At 42.4% G+C, this 17,198-nt stretch overlaps 1 protein-coding gene across 5 annotated transcripts in view; it reads left to right on the top strand.

Annotated features, from left to right (window-relative positions):
- The window catches only part of LOC118411165 (protein C15orf41 homolog), a 53,314-nt gene that overhangs the window by 1,931 nt on the left and 34,185 nt on the right, over positions 1 to 17,198 (top strand). For 4 of the 5 annotated variants that reach the window (XM_035813240.1, XM_035813232.1, XM_035813265.1 and 1 more), the window contains exons 4-9: positions 1,881 to 1,941; positions 4,121 to 4,199; positions 10,115 to 10,194; positions 11,970 to 12,019; positions 13,998 to 14,065; positions 15,184 to 15,249. In XM_035813240.1, coding sequence (XP_035669133.1) covers positions 1,881 to 1,941; positions 4,121 to 4,199; positions 10,115 to 10,194; positions 11,970 to 12,019; positions 13,998 to 14,065; positions 15,184 to 15,249 — 404 coding nt within the window. The remainder of the gene's footprint in view (positions 1 to 1,880; positions 1,942 to 4,120; positions 4,200 to 10,114; positions 10,195 to 11,969; positions 12,020 to 13,997; positions 14,066 to 15,183; positions 15,250 to 17,198) is intronic. The other variant, XM_035813250.1, reaches the window with a different exon arrangement.

Genomic DNA, 17,198 nt, shown 5'->3' with positions numbered 1-17,198 from the left:
GATAGGGTCATAGGAGGACACCAAAACAGTCACCGGTTGCAGGCCATTCCACTTGGAAAATTTGACAACTTTCAATGTCTCAAACGATTAGAATGAGGAAAAACATGTTTCCATTGATACGGGCTCGTTAGCATATCATTATTATATGATCCACGACCTCCTTTAGTATATCGTCACCGGTGACGCTTTCTCTTCACACACGAGAGAAACCGTCACGGGCCCCCACTGAACCGACCCAGAACCAGGTCCAGAGGTGGCTCAGGTCGGTTCGCGGAAATACCGTCATACACCCCTTATTTCCTCTTTAGACCCGTGGCAGTTAAGCGTCATATGACGGTTAACCGACACAGGTCGGTTAAAGCGACATGTGTCTAAATCAGACCTTAGAGTAGCACTATTATTATTATTATTATTATTAAAGTTGATAGTAAAGCTGTCATCTCTTCCTCATGCCATGTTGGGACACCTGTAGTCACCTCCTCTTGTATCTGAGCAACACCCCCTACTGTGCCGACGCCAGCCTGGGCAGCAATGTCCTCTGTCTGCTCAGCATCCAGCTGAGCTGTCCCTTCTCTTTCTTCCGTTTTCAATATTGTCACCCTTGGACCGGGTTGTACTGACAACTATTTTAACTGTGACATTGTAGGGCCTAGGGTAAAAATGTTGTGTTTTCTGTTTCAATCCTGACAAAATTAGGGTGGGTAGGTAGGGATTATATTCGTCTTCTTTTTTTTTTAATCTAATTTTTTTTTCAGACTTTGGCCAAAACTCTAGTGTCAAAATTTATTATCCTCTATCACCTATCAGTCAGAGACATCAGAATACCTATGGCTATACCAACTAGTATACATGTATCATAGTACACTAACCCTAGGATATCTAAGCACAAAACTCACCCAAGGTTTTTTTTTTCATTTTTTTCATTCAAATGCCTAAGTCAATACTTCACTCCATATTTAAACAATGTGAACATGAAAAATAAATAAAGCATTTGTTTTTTTTTACTTTATAGTTCAATGCCATTCTGGTTGAATAATGGATACAGTTATATTTCAAACTTCTCTTTTTGACCGATTACCTGTCATACAAGCCATGTTGTATAGAAGACTATATGTGGAGAAGTCTGACCTTGTGAGTTGTATTGGTGGCCTTAGTAGAAGCACCTGAGATTTGACAGTGTACCAAGTAAGACTGGTGACTGTTGTAGTTATGTAATATTATAGTGTCCTCATATATAACACATAGCTCAATTTTGTAATATCTAAATTTTTAATAAACATATATACATGTATATAGAATGCAACACGGTGAATTCCGTTAAACGGTTTCACCCGAGGTACCAGCCCGACCAAGGGCAGGATCGCCTGAAGGCCGGAGGGTGATCCGACCCGCGGTCGGGCTGGAACCGAGGATGATGCGGAATACACCGTGTTGTATTTTATTTATGTCATACCCACCTGAGAAAACACATGTTTTGATGCAAAATGCGCCAGAAGTTGAGAAAATTTGGTGCCCTCGAACAAAAATTGTTTCAACAGCCATGTTCCAACATCCAAATCAGGTATTCGATTTTTCGACCGCGCTGCACTCGGCGTGCACAGAGTACATTCGAAATATTCAATGGAAGCCTGTGTGATAAAACTTTGAAGCCTGTGTTACTTTTTTTATCACCCGGTCTGGAACACTGTATCAAACGTCATCATGGCCCAGCAACCCCAGGTATGACATAAATATAAATATATGATGTAGCAATTTAGTGTAATTTAAATTACCAACAACAACTGAGTAATGTCTTTATACTAGTGTCTGTGTCAACTGTAGTGTTTGATGATAATAGAGTGAAGCAATAAAGAGTTATAACCTCTTTATTATAATTGCAGGTATCAAGCAAGGATTTCACCAGAAACCATGGGCACTGTTCTTTTGAGAATAGCAAAAGAGGTGAGAAAAATAGCCCTCTCTGAGTACCAGTAAAATACAGTAACTTTCGTTAAACCCTGATCTGCTGAATGTCTCAAGTTTATGACAAGGTGATGATGATGTTCCCATAGATATGTGTGAGTGTAAAGCTGTCAGTAGCAATGATACATGTATGCTGTAGAATACATATGGTTGGAGTGATAGTATCTGCCCACCAGCAACACCTATCAGGTGTGTGGAGAATTGCAGCCCTGTGTTATTTGACAGTTTGATGAAGAACCTGAGGAAAATGAAAAGATCTATGATGTCAGGTTTGACAAATGTGGCATTTGGTGGTCCTCTATAAACATGAACGTACAGGGGCAGGCTCATTGTTATACAGCACATTTGTTTCAATGTAAATGTTTGCTGATTGCTCGCCGCTTTTGTTGCCATTAAGCATGTTGCGGTAATGGATGTCGTGCATGAAAAATGGCTTGTTCGGAAAATTATGGGCCGACCTTCCTTGTTTGAAATTAAAGCTTGTTAGTGTGGATCTTGGTGACAGGTTGATAGATGGTGCAAGGCCATGCTCTGACCTGGCATTTGAATCTGACATTCTGTTGTCAGAGGCAAGTCATTCATTTCACAGGGCAGCCCTGCAACTTTCAGCAGCTTCCATGGCCTCGCCTGTCACAGCCTCCATTTGTCAAAATTTGCCCCACCATTGAAATATGGAACAATTTGGTGGGAAGACAGGGGATCCCTGGGAGACATTTACTTTATTGTCAAGCCAAGCAAAACTTTTTCATGGCACATCTATCAGCTGTCCCAGGCAGTGCCTACATGCCACAAGTTTGCTTTGTGATGAATGAGGAGCCCTTAGATTCAGCATTTTATTGTAGGCCAAAGGAACAACTTTGCGTTACACTCATCAATATGCATTGCCAAAGAAAGCACAAGAGGAAGTAGCCATACATCTTCGGTATTGCCCCTTCCTGATAGCGATTTTTCTTGGCACCGAAGCTGGTGATCGCGGCACGCTGATTGGAAAAAACTCGTCAGCACACTTACTACACTGCAAATTCACCAGGATGGTACATGGGATATGTGCCAAAGTTTTAGGAAGTGCAATTTCTTTGGAAAGCGAGAAATGACTTCTCAGTTGTAAGGGCTGTCTCTTAAGAATTTAGAAACCAATTGTTTTATGAAAAGAGTGAAATTTGCTTGGCTTCTGTCTACATTTAGTACCTGTATCTGTAAGGAAATTGTCCCATGTTATGGTGAAGTGTTGTAGACCCTGCTGCTAATGTACTTTTACCAATTTACCATTTAAAAATACAAATGTATGGGGTGGGGTGTCAGTGTGGCGCAACGGGTAGAGCATTGGAATCAGAATCAGTAGGTCCTGAGTTCGATACTCGCCATGCCCCTGCCCCCATGACGGTGGAGTGACGCCCACCGAGCCTCACGGCTAATCTGTCTAAAGGTGCCAAAAACACCTACGGATTTGGTGCTGCCAGTGTGTCAACATCTGCACACTTGCCACTAAGACCCGTGAATTTTTTATTTTTTTAATGTATAACTAACCTGATATGGACTGACCAATACAAATTGCATCCTTTTTAATCAATGTGTTATTTTGAATTTCATTGTTAGCTAAGATTTGTCTTGTAAGAAACAGTATCTCATACAGTCACTGTTGCTTTTTCATCCTCTCTAGATACCCCCAAGAACTGAACTTCTTTTCTCATACATATATGTAATTCTTTCTTCTTCCCTCGATGGTTCCTCGTACTTAAGTTTTGACTAGTCTACTCTAGACCATGCTGGGTTGAACAAGTCCACTAGCCTGATTGTCCCGGGCAAGTGAAAGTGATGATAGGCGCATTTCCTACTTCACTTGTCTGAGCAGGCAAGTAAGATTTTTCCCTGAATAAGATCTTTCCATGAGTGTTACTTTTCACAGTATGGCATCAAGTCTTGTTCAACACAGAAAAATAGAGCCAATAACATAAGAATTTTACCGGTATGGCTGGAAGTGAAAATACACAGAAAATGTCATTCAAATTTCGGGCGAGTGAAAAAGATTTTGGGCAAGTAAATTTTCTTATGTACTTTCCCAATAGGGACAAGTGAGTTCTAGAAAACTGGTCCAACCCTGCAATGAAATGTGCCCAAGTTTTCTTTCGTTTAATGTAGAATTCTATAACTGTTGCAGGTTGACCTGGCTCCTTCCCTGCTAGCAAAGATCATCCTAGAGCACCACCTAGCTCTGCAGTCTGCAGAGTCAGAACCACGTAAGTATTGCACCCTCACACTCAGGGTTGACATCGCGGCAAAGCCTAACGATATCACCCCTGACAAATCAGCCAGGGTATTTGGGTATTTGGGGCGCCCTGCTTATGAATATTAATGAGCTTGCCTGATTTGTCGCGGGCCAATCAGCGACCGGATTGCAAGTTTCGAACAAACAGCGTACGGCGCGGCGTGTACAAAGATCTGTATTTCTTTGCGTGATGGTAATGTTTTTTTTATCGTATGCTAGGTCGGTACATATATACGGTGATGCCGTGGTTACCCTATACCCACAGAACCGACAAATGTTAAATTTGGTACCTGATAAAGACGTCTGGACGCTGAAAGAACGTTACGCCGGTACTGTTATCTTGCTCTTGAATATTAATGAGTCGCCTTATATGGCGCCTTTCCGAGCTTCCGACAACAAGAAGCCAAATACCCAAATACCCTGGCTGATTTGTCAGGGGTGATATCGTTAGGCTTTGCCGCGATGTCAACCCTGAGTGTGAGGATGAAGTATTGATGAGTTTGTTTTCTATTGTCAGGGTTATAGGAACAGTTTTATTTTTATGATGGTAATGGTGAGGTTGAGAAGTGACTAGTCTGTGTAACACAAACTCTGCTGTCCGGGCTGTAACTGGCCCCTCCCCGCTAGGAGGCCAGCGGATGTTGGGCGGGCTGCTATAAGCGAGATTTAATCAGGCTACGAAGTGACCAATAAGAGTCCGGTGTGGAAGGGGGTCTTCCACGGTGAGATTTTGAAAATGTGGGGTAAAAGTTGGCAAATTTGCACACTAAAATACATTAGCTAAAACCCTGATAATTTTCCTGCATGTCTTCCCCTTACTGATTTGAAACCTCCAGGAAAGGACAGTGTTAGCCATTATAGTATTTATCTTTTTCAACATCTGTGAGCGTGGGAATTATTTTGTAGTTGACTGTATCTAACATCCTTGATCACGAAGAAAATCTAAATATGAAGGAATACTTTATAGTAAAGATGAACGTTTTGAGATTTTTTTTGCTTTGCTGAAAGTGGTGCAGTTATGCTTTATGTTGCTAGGGGTCTCTCATGTATTAGCAAAATCACCTTATTTCATTGAGGTTGCTGACAGCAAGAGTACCTTCATTGTGCTTTGAAGGGGCAGTTGGGACCGTTTATGGCATACATAGATGTAAATCACCCTTTTTGTGGAAAATTCAGGTAGTGATGGTTATCTGTAAGCGTTGTGTCATATATATGTATTATAAATTTAATTTGTTGCTTTTCTACCCTCAAAGTCATGATGAGTCTCAAATGAATACAGCACTTTGATCTAACAAAGTTGATATACATGTACTGGTACTTTTTGTATACCAGGATGTGTTTTTCTATTTTGTCATTGTAAGATATTGTCTTGTCATATCATAATATAAACAGTTGTATTATTTCTTTATGATCAGTATATTTTATTTTGAAATGATAATATGTACAGTCAAACCTGCCCGAGCGACCACCTCTTCTCAGCGACCACCTGGCCATTTCGACCGCTTTTTCTCGGTCCCGATTTATTTTCCCATTGACGTAAGCATTAAGCGACCTTTTCTCAACGACCACCTGGCCAACGCGACCGCGACCGGCCCAAATTGGGACCCATAACGACCGCATCATTTTCAAAATTGAGGTTTTCATCGATTTTTTATGATAACTAGCGCAATTTTGTGCGGAAATCGACCAGTTTGCGTCGGATTTTGGGGTTAAATTTACAGTTTACAATGTGTGTGTTGTATTTGGCATTAAAGACCTCGCTTCTTTGCGTGCGTGCAGTGTGCTTGCTAGTTGCCATTTAACACAACGGAAACCATTTATACTTTGCATCGGGCATGTTTTGAGTTGATACTCTTCTCAGCGACCACCTGTCCAAATCGACCCCTTTTGTCCGGTCCCCCGGGTGGTCGTCTTGGGCAGGTTTGACTATATATCAACAACACAATATTATCACCGAGTTAATAGAATTTCGATTAATGGTATTACACATTTACACTTTATTAAATTCTGGAAGAAAGGCTGAAAAGAGCACCCCTTAGGAAAAAACTGGATTGACTGGAAAAGCTGGTCTTCTATGGCTTTTAAGTATTTTTTTCCTGACCATTTCTGTACTTTCTGTTGCTATGACAGTTCTGATGTGTTTAAAACACTGAGTTATTCTGGAGACCGATATGACACCGGCATAAGTTGGACCAGTTCGGGGCTATACGGGTTATGTGGCTGATGTCACCAGAATTCTGCCTCTGCAGGAAAAACGACTGCTGCAGACGACAGAGTCTGCCATTTCCCACACCATCAAACGGTGTCATCCTCCATGCAGAACCGCATTTAATGCCCCCAACACACAATTTCCTGGGGCCGTTTAAATCTTCCCCCGCTGATTTATGTCCCAATCCTCTTCCCCTCTATTCCGAGGGAAGTCCTTCCTGCAGATGACCACGATCACTAATACTGGGGGTAAATGAAATTCAATAGACCCCGGGTCAAAGCCATTGCCTTCTGTTAATGGGGTAGAACAACGATCAAGCCGCCCTGCTCTTCAATTGTCCAGAATAGTTTCCCGTCTGCCCTCCAGGCAAAATTGGCACTCCTAAGAGCGGATTTGTGCGGCAAACTTGGGCTGGCCACCTTTGTTATGGAGAAGGAATTTTGTGGCTCCCAGATTAAAGTGGAGAGTGCAGGTCATTATCTTTTATACCCCGGCACAATGGCCATCTCACCTAATGGTGGATATCCCAGAATAGTGCTGTATTGACCGTATATGTAGGTGCCGAGGTCAGCAGTAAGACCTTGGCTACACGGCTTCGCTATACCTCTCTCTCTGTGGAGTACAATACAGGACACCAACTTTTAGCATTTTTTTCTTTCCCACGTCCTTAGTTGTCCACTCAGTACATCAACTAATGATGGATTATCAACCTGAAGTTGGGAGTTGCTGAAGTTCCTCCAGTCTAGTGCAGAGGTTAACCCAGGAAGGTCTATCTCTTTTGAAAATCAGCTATCTCACACAGGGGTCGATGGCTCTTAGCGGGCAAGGAGTTTCTGCTAATCAGTGAGGTTCTGAAAATCGAAAGGCAAATTACCTGAAATTCTCTGAGTATTCCAATTTTGGCTCTCCAACTGATTTGGCGAGTGCCGGGCGGCCGGGCCGGCTGCCCCGTTTAGCCGCAGAATTTAGCGGTAATGAGCAGATATCACTTAGCTTCACTTAGTCCGGCTTATCATCACCATCACCGAGGTGGGGAGCCTGGCGAGAATCCCGGCCCCAAAGTGGACACTTTTGCCCACAAACAATGATTAAACTGCGGGGAGGGCCCCCTCGGCTCATCACGGGCCAGAGAATCATTATCGCCGCAGACCGTAATGAGGGTCATGCATTAACTTTCTATTCCTCGCGATCCCACATTATTAAGGCGGGTGATTTAATGGGTATCCCCAACAATGGCAGCCCGCGATCATTATCTGGTCCCTGGATTCGCCCAAACAGGGAACGCAGGCCCCAACCTCATCAGTTCTTAAGTCATTAGGGTAAATTGGAATTATATGGACTAATGCAGATAGGCCCCATTCCCTAAGATCTTGGTAATTTGTTGGTCAGAGTCAATGATCCGAAAAGCAAAGATTCCAAGCAAGCTGATTGCAGAAAGTGCTGGGGCCATTGGAGCTGAGCTGCACTTGTTCCCATAGAAATTGGAAAGTGCATATGAAAGGATCAGGAAGCGGGATTGGATCGATGTTTGCCCGCTCTCTTCTTGCCTTGTCCTTTTCTTGGGGTTAGAGTAAAGTTGAGAGTCCATCCCATGTGGTGGTCGGAATGAAGGGGATGTATTGCCCACATACACTTGCATCAGATCATCACTGTACTGTGCAACGTATGGTACGCACACCGTAGATGGCTGGGCATGATGGCAATTTGGCAGTGGTTTTGAAACGCACCTGAGTGTGAGATAGTTGTGATAGCAGAAGTTAAATATTTTTCTGACGACCATCATACTCACTTAATTTCTGTTTATTTATTGGAATAAAAATGGGATGCTTCTCTTTGACTTTTGAAGAAGATGGTAGGATTTGCATGACACATTTTGAGGCAGTACCTGTTGCTTGTTAGTGGTGACAGAAATGGTGATTCACAGGTAACAAATGGAACCAGGCAGGTCATATGTCATCCTGATGACTCCTATTAAGCACCAATTTGATTAATCATCTTTAACAAAACTGTATGAAATGGAGCAGCTATCTGGTTTTAGATGCGAGTGTGCTGTTGGTGTTGCCTCCTTACGAGTTCTTGCATCCTCAGCGGGGCTATCGTGCAGGAATGATGTATACAGATTTCTCCCGCTCAGCCTGCCTGCAGACAGAAAAAATTGAACGTCTGACACCGGGCTCTTTCTAATTGTCCGACACCGGGCTCTTTCTAATTGTCCAACCCAATTTGCTGACGACGGCAAAAATTTATCATATGAGGCCAATTGGCCTCGTCTGTTGCATTCAGCCTGAAATATATCTGATCATCAGTTTCGTGTCCGGCGCTACAGATAAAGTTTCGGGGGGTGCGGATCCCCCGCTAATTTCGTATTGATTTTGGGCTCGTCCTGTCAATTTACCCATTACTCTACATTGCACATTATTGTCTCTGTCAGGTCTCCCCGGCCTCATCAGTATTGATTTATTGCCTCACAACTTTGCAACGCATATCGTTTTTACTCTCGATAGGACCCCGCATAGTCCTCACTTAAGCTCTTTTGTTTCCGTCGGGATACCGTGTATAGGCATTTGCCCGGCCGGGTACATTGAGAAAGATGACCACCCGCCAGTTTCCTCCTGGTAATTCCGGGTATATTGCCGTCTGTGGATTACAGTATTGATACTCCGCCTCAATCTAAGAAAGCCGCGCCTGATGGATGGTTTTGATCGTCCTGAGCAATAATGAAATGTAAGCCAAATTGACCTCAAAGGTAGCTTTATGACCCAGTCCCAATGTAAATGATTTTTGCAATATTTTACATCCGGAAATGGGCCGGAGCCTCTGGTACTTGTAGGATTTGATTTGAGGGAGGCAATTTGTTGCCCACATTACGGCTATGAAATTTTTGGTGGGCTTTTTGAGTATGGGCTGACTATCGTTACATGCCCTGTAGTTCCCCTCAAAAGGGCCAGAGAAATGCAGCGGTCATCAGAGTCTCGGTGAAAGACTGGTCATAAATAAAAGAAGGAACTTAAGTTGCAGGGATGTTATTGGGAATTACCTGCCCTGATGTAGACAACATTCATTCTGTTCAGCACTTAGTCTGGGCAGAGAAGACCACAACACAGGGGAAACTCGGCCCGAGAGATTTGTAGGGTTTGGGCCTCGTTACACGGCTATTTTGATTACATTGTCTAATGTAGTTTTGCTGATGGAATAAATCACTTTTACTAGCTCTATTACTGCTATGGAAAACACTTCATAAAATATTGTGGTGGGGAACTCGTATTGAAATATAAGTTATATCAGGAGAGTTATTGGCCATCGTTCTCAATATTGTTTTACATGTAACCTCAGGTACGAGGATATATCTTGAGAGGACAGTAAAATCCATGGAACACTGAATCTCCAGTCAGAAAAGAGGCATGATCATATGTCCCGTGGGAAATCTCTTATCAATAAGGTTTACTGTAAGATGCTAATTCGTGTTGTAGATTTTGCTTTAGTATGCAGTAGACAAAAAAAACATATCAAATGGAGGATTGCAAATAGAATACACATGTATATAGAGATAGATTGATGATATTAGCCATGAAGTGATACATATATACTAATATAGCTTAAGTACTATTAATGCTGGACGGCCTCCTACAACTTTTTGTGTGTGACAGAGTTGTAATTGTTGTCTCCCTCCCATCCAGCCAGCAGATCCTATGTGAACCAGCTGCTGAAGGATCCCTGCCAGATCTCAGATCCCGTCCTCGCTAACGAAGTACAACAGGTGAGCACACACCTCATAAAACTCACCTGGACTCACTCAATGGGTGAGCAAACACTTCACAAAACTCACCTGGCATCATTATATTACAGGTGAGAAAACACCTCACAAAACTCACCTGACCTTACACATCGGGTGAGGAAACACCTCACAAAACTCATCTGGCCTCATTACAGGTGAGCAAACACCTCACAAAACTCTCCTGGTCTCAAATTACAGGTGAGAAAAAAACTCACCAGGCCTCACATTACAGGTGAGAAAACACCTCACAAACCTCACCTGACCTTACACATCGGGTGATGAAACACCTCACAATACTCACCTGGCATCACACATCGAGTGAGCAGATATCTTGCAAACTCAAAAAGTAAGTGAGTTAGAGTGAGTTTACTTCTAAGACTTGCCCACCTTTCTGATAGTTTTGTGTAAAAATTGCATAAAACTTTTTCGTATTTGATAAGTCGTGTGAAAAAGGACAGGACACGGATGCTGTTAATTTCCCACAAGCTCCACGTGTTTCTCTGCCCCCTAATCCAGGTTACACCTGCACATGGGTATATACTATACACTACAGTCTTTTGGGATCAGCAAAGCAACAGACTTCCTGAGATCTAAGAGGATAAGACTTACAGTCTTTAGCGGGTTATTTAGAATTAAAAGGCCACCCAGGTCTGTACCAAGAACCTAATTACCAGAGGCACAGGTAGAGAGGCTGTGTAGGACATATATATTGAGTGTGAGCTCCTGTATTAAGTTAGTGTGACCTTTATGGGGATGGTGGGGGACAGTGATGGAGGGATGCTGTCACCCCGCCTGGCACTTATTGCCACTGGGTGGATTATTTTGTCAGCTTCCAGCTCTTCATCCTCACAGGCTGAAATTAAGGGGACACCCCAAGAAATATCATAGGGAAGGTCGTGCCGCCGAGCTAAGCTGGCGGGAAATTTTCCAGGTGCAGGTTTAAGACAGATGGATCTTACTCACCGAGGTTGGGAAACATGGAGAGAAGATCTTCATCACTGACAGTAAACGGGGACTGCTCAGTGTGAAATGATATAGTATTAATGAATTCTCCCCTGAAGTAAGGTAAGCTTCTTAAGACGTTAGTTTAGCACGCCGTAAAGCCAGGTAGGGAAACAATTCATCACAAACCAGTCACAAGCATTGTGTTCTGTGTGGCTACAACATTCTGTAGCCAGCCCTTCCCAAAATGTAACGTAGGGTACAGAGACATAAACCTCACAGTCACAAGGCAATTTCTAAATGGAAAGTGATTGCTTTATGATGGCACCTTTGATCTTTCACCCAGTGGGAAAACATAAAACTTATAAGTGATCACTGGGTACGTCCTGATGTCACCTACTGGGGTTAGATGACTGTAATCTCATGTATGCTTGGGGAGGGGGTAGATTTGGATTGGTCAGCTACATGATGTATCAATCATTGATATGCCCCTGTAGTTCTGTAGAGTTCTGTTCAAACAGAAAATCCCATCCTAGGCACAGTTCTAACAGAGCTACACCAGATCTAACAGGTGATAGACAGTGTCAAATTCTGAAATTGGAAGTGACGTAATCATTTTGGAGCTCTGTGTACTGTTATTGATACTGAATGATTAGACATATTGTTAATATTAGGCTAGGTTGTATGAACATTTCTTTATTCTAATCAATTTGGCCTTATCTGTGCACATAGAAAGAGTGTCCAATAAGATGTCTGAATTTTCTTTTCTTTATATTATTTGTGCCCATGTTACATGTGCATGTATTCTGTTGCAGTGTATCCTGAATGACTGTGTATATGGACCTGTGGTGGACAGCATAAGACAGTATCCTTTTCTCAGTACTGTTCTGACACAAAAATACACAAAACGGTCTAAAATCTATGTTTAAAACAGCACTGTTTTTTTGGTCAAAAGTATGTACGCAATGGCAGAAATTGCATCCCGTTTTTTGCTCTCAGCATACAAGTTTGATGATTTGTTTTTAAAAAACTTTTTTTTTTTGGACAAAAAGTGGAATGGAAACTATAAAAGAAGTCTAATTTGATTTGAGCAGCATTACCTCAATTCTTTGAAGCAACTGATGTGTGTACAAGACCAACTTGAAGACTATTTAAGTATTTTCTAACTTCAATCTAAGGACTTTTCCAACACAAATTGCACATTAGAAAGCTGACTTGAAGTCTTGCACACTTCAGTGCAGAATTCAGCTCACATACACCATTAAAATAGCATTTTAGTTACAGAGTCAAAGATAGCAGTGCTATTATCATTTCCTCACAACCCAGCCCTATTCTACATACTCCATGGCAAACATGATAAGGGAGGCGTAACACTACTGTCCCCCTGCTTACCAAGCCAGACAACTTGGTGTCTTCTTCAATCCCCCCTTACAAAAACCAGTCTCTTATCAGGTGTTACAAATTTTGTAGGGACAATTACGTTGGCCATGCCTTGCAGGGATTTGCCTGCAATCCTCAGATACTGGAGGACCGGATGCTCCGGCATGTACGGAGGGACGGCGGGGTCAGCTGATAGCTGCCGCGGATGTGCTCAGTGAAAAGAATTGACATGACGATGCTCCGGGTAGGTTTGGAACACTGAGAAAATGTGGTATCTTCGATAAGGCGTCGGTTGATGCTGCATCATCAGGCGCCGCCACACACAGCTAAGCCCAGTTACTGCGACCTCTGCTTCCACCTAAGCCTTTCTCAGAGGAGTCTGCATGGGTGGGACACTTGCTTTGAGTGATGTGACAGATTTAGAGCTGCTCTGAAATGAGTTGGGGATTTCGCTCACCTGGGACTAGGTGTTGAACCTGACCCCATTGAAACATACAATTCCTGACCTTTTATAGGGCGGGATTCCCATAACCCATTAGCTATGGCATGGGACAGTCAGGGTTGTGGCTATTACTTGGGCTGGATTTACTCTGCCAGCCCAGAATGTGCGATATGGTTGTAAAGTGTTACAGATAAAGAGGTAGGAAATGCCACTTTGCAAAACAGATCCTGTGCATTCCTCAAGGTTTGAATGGACGAAGCGCTGAACAGTTTGGAGGAGAGACTTCTCTGTTGTTTCTCATTGTGGCTCGGCAGTGGATGGAGCATCCACTGTATTTATCAGAAGGAATACACCATTTTATGTGGTTGCCAAAGCATGATTCTCTCAGAATATATCAGCAGGAATATGTCAACCAGAAGTATTCAGCCTTCCAGCCACAAAAAAAAAAAAAAAAAACACTGGAGAAGAAGATCTTTGGGTAGTGCTGAAGTGTACTACTAGTCGCATCATCATCATCACAGTTATATCATCATTTAGAAATTGTCAACCAACAAATAACCTTATTCTCGTGCCAGAAAACAATGTATTCAATAGAGCCTGAAATGTGACCACAAATTGTAAATAGCTGGAAAACTGTGTGAAAAAAGAAAGAAGTTGAGCAGTGATCACAAGAGCAGATTCTCTTTCGCTGACTGCCAAAGTTTTTAGTGATTCTGATAATTTTTTTTTTTTTTACATAGTGGATAAGACAAATGGCTAGATGTACTATCATGTCTGCATCTGCTGAGCCCGTCTGATCAAAGTTAGCAGGACTGTCTGACACGTTGTTGTCCCTGTTGTGCAGCGTGTAAGCAGGTAAGCAGCTGATGAGCCACACCATCTATCTCTGGTACTGGCCTCTCCACAGGTCACTAACCATCCCAGATAGCACTCCGTCCAGTGGCTACAGATAAAGCTGGATGGTTCCAGGCTGCATTACCATAGTCTTTACGCTGTCACCAACCTTGACCTTTGCCTCCAGCTCGGTAGGATTTGAGTACGAGAACAAGCTGAAGAGGACTTTAGAAGAAAAGGGCATCACCTTCATAGGTGAGCTCACCGAATCTGCCACTCTGCGTCCTCACAAACTTAAAGACCTTAACTTCTGTGAAGTTTACACGGTGTGTTCCCAAGATGTAGTAGAGGACCAACCTGCACTGTTCTTGACATTTTTGGCTATGTTGGTACCAGGGCTATCTCCAGTTTCATTTTTTTTCAGCCCACTTATTGTTTGGGACCCCATATCAATAATATTTGTTACTAGTATGTAGTGCGTCATTTTAAGTTTATGAAAAATTTCATGAAGTGGCAGTGAAATTTTTGTCTGTCTCAACAAGCAATTTGTGTCCAAGTACAGGGACAGTAGCTGGAAACAGCCCAGGTTGGTACTTTATACCACTGTATAGTAAAAAGTACACAAGGAAAGTAAAAAAAGAGCAGTGACAGTGGAAAGTCATTTTCAGTTTCCTGCATTTGGGATTTGTTTCTTAAGTCTAAGTATAAACTTCCAATGATATTACCTGTGTAGAAATAAGAAAAAGGAAACAGTAACTTGGTTCTGCTATGTCTGAAGTTTGACATACATCCCACTTATCATCTAAAGATGTATTTCACTCAAAAATCAGAATGACACATTGGCAATATTGCCTGGTGACTGTGCAGTGCCAATTGTGCAACAGCTAAAAATGTACCAGAATATCGCAACCCCCTCGACAAGAATCTTGGAAATTGGACAAGAATGTTGGAAATTGGACCAGGGAATCCATCCTGGTCTCAAGTTACATTTAGCAACAACACTTTGATATGTTGGAATTCACAGAATTTTACACTACAAAACTATGCACATCTGTTCCTTTTATAAAATATGCACTGGTGAAAATTTGTGTTTGTTGAAAGTTTAATGGTCCAGATGTCTTTATGCACCATTTTAATGTCTATAACGTAGTTATCTTTATTTAGTCATATGAATTTTTTTCCAAACGCCTGTTATAAAACTATAATTGGCATATTATGCTTCAGAGGAAACTTCCTCAGTTAGTGACTGAACTTTTCTCAGTGGAAACTTTAGTGAGATGACTGTCAAAATTCTTAACAACACTTTTCCCATTAGCTGATAGGAAGAGATATTGTCAGACCCTTGTGATGTATGGAGTCATTCCCTGCTCCAGGTGAAGACGTGATGCGAGCCAAGGGCTACGACAAGACCCCCGACTTCAAACTGGAGGTGCCTATAGGTAAGCCTGACGGGGCGACAAGCGTGATGTACAGCCTTCTCCTTGCCCCGCGTGCTTCTTAAACAAAGAGTGATGAAAAATACATTCTTAATCAAGGCTCTTGTCATTATCTCATTTTCCAGAGACTTGTGTGATCATAACTCATGCGGCAGCATGTAGAGAGGGAGACATAAATCTGGAGGATGCCATCAGGCATGACAGTACGGCCCCGGGGGAATCCGCTCAGGAGTCACTGATAACCAGGGGGTTCATCTGCTCCATGGGAGACCTGCCTCCCTGCTTGTTCTCCTGAATTCTCAAACAAGTTCCTCAGACAATGATGGATCAGGAGCGTTCAGCTTGCAGGAGAGAGAGACTCCAGTAGCGCCAGGGTTAATCCTGTCTTTATCCTCCGCAGCTTATTGTGACACAAGTCTGTATGAATCCGAGAACTGCCCTTCAACTTCTAGCTAGTTAAATCAATCTACATCTCTTCATCAGCAGTGTCTCGCATCATGAAGGATCGAGAATGCTTGTATGCAGAGATCATACCTGACCATTCACAGTGTCGCAAACTTGTTTGATACACGCCTGAAATTATAACTTTGGTTTCAGCAAATGTAGAAATGGAAGCTTCCTTGCATCATCATCATCACTTCCATGCATCATCATCATCATCATTTGTTTGGCAGTTTCACCAACTTTTAGTTTTATCAGTTTTTTTCCTGCAACCTGAAAAGAAGCTTATTTTTTGGCATGCATACAGTCTCTTAGCAGTGTCTTCTGCAATATCTCATGAACTTTATGCACTGAATATAGGAAATATTCCATAAAAAAATCTGCATGTCCATACATGAATTCTCTGACATGTCTGATGACTAACAGAGTGAATGACAGTCCTTCTATATACCATCAGTACTCCAGGAGTGTACAAATGTATGTAGACAGTTCTCGTGTCCCTGATTTGCTGTTGAGGATGTTGCTGTTGAGACCATTGAAAAAATGGCATCCCACAGGTGTCGCTGAACACACAGTTCAGTTTGTCTGGCCTTCTAACTCCCTTCCAAGTTCTGTAAACTTCACCTCAACTTGTCCCCCAGCCCAGGGGACCTAATCAGACCTCCAGTGAACATTTGTTATTTCAGCGATAAAAAAATTACTTTTAGGAGCCAATTAGGCTGGGAAAAAGGCCATGGGTAGCAGAGGGTGGCTATCAGGTGGATGAGGGATGGAGCGGGGTCAGGGGGTCGTCATCAGTTATCTCATTTGTGGCTATCAGGTGAGGACTTCAGCAGGCTGGGGCTCCACACCAAGCGGAAGGGATTAGATGTGAGCTGTTGTGGATTAGACAGTGTTATTGTTACCTCCTGTCTGCCAATCTGGCAGGCATGTGGGTCTACACTGTGGGAACATTGACAGAACCATCTCCTACTGTAGACAGGGATGAAGTAATGCAGTCTGATGAACATTCTTGCGGGATATTCTGTGTCATGTTGGGCACTGAATTAAGATGACATTTTGTGCTGTTGTACGAGCTGTATTTCAGGGCCTGGTCACGTTCATACAATCGACCATGGCAGGAGCACTTCTTGGGATAATCATGCAAGTGTCGCTGTCATATTACCATTAAGGGCCAGTTGGTTCTGTCACAGACTGCTTGTAAATTGCATATCAAAATCATAGGACAACTTTTCAAGCCCTGTAGGATTTCATGCAAACAGAAAGTGTTAAAAAAAGTTACTGCAACTTTTGTTTTATTCTTGATAGAGCTCTAGATCCAGGGTGAGTCTTTTGAAAACAGCTTTGCAAGTTTTAAAGTCTAAATGGTAAACAAAGGAAATTCAAATTGATCCTTGAAATCCTTGGTTTGATTAAACTGCATAATTCAGAATAAAAGGATAACTTTATTCTGATAGGGATGTTACTGGTCTTTAGTGAAATTTTGTGCCTTGCTTTTGTTTGCTTTTTAT

This window comes from Branchiostoma floridae, chromosome 1, assembly GCF_000003815.2.
Source record: "Branchiostoma floridae strain S238N-H82 chromosome 1, Bfl_VNyyK, whole genome shotgun sequence".
Classification (NCBI taxonomy): domain Eukaryota; kingdom Metazoa; phylum Chordata; class Leptocardii; order Amphioxiformes; family Branchiostomatidae; genus Branchiostoma; species Branchiostoma floridae.
Note: the sequence above shows the minus strand (reverse complement) of the source record. Positions and strands in the feature narration are given on the sequence as shown.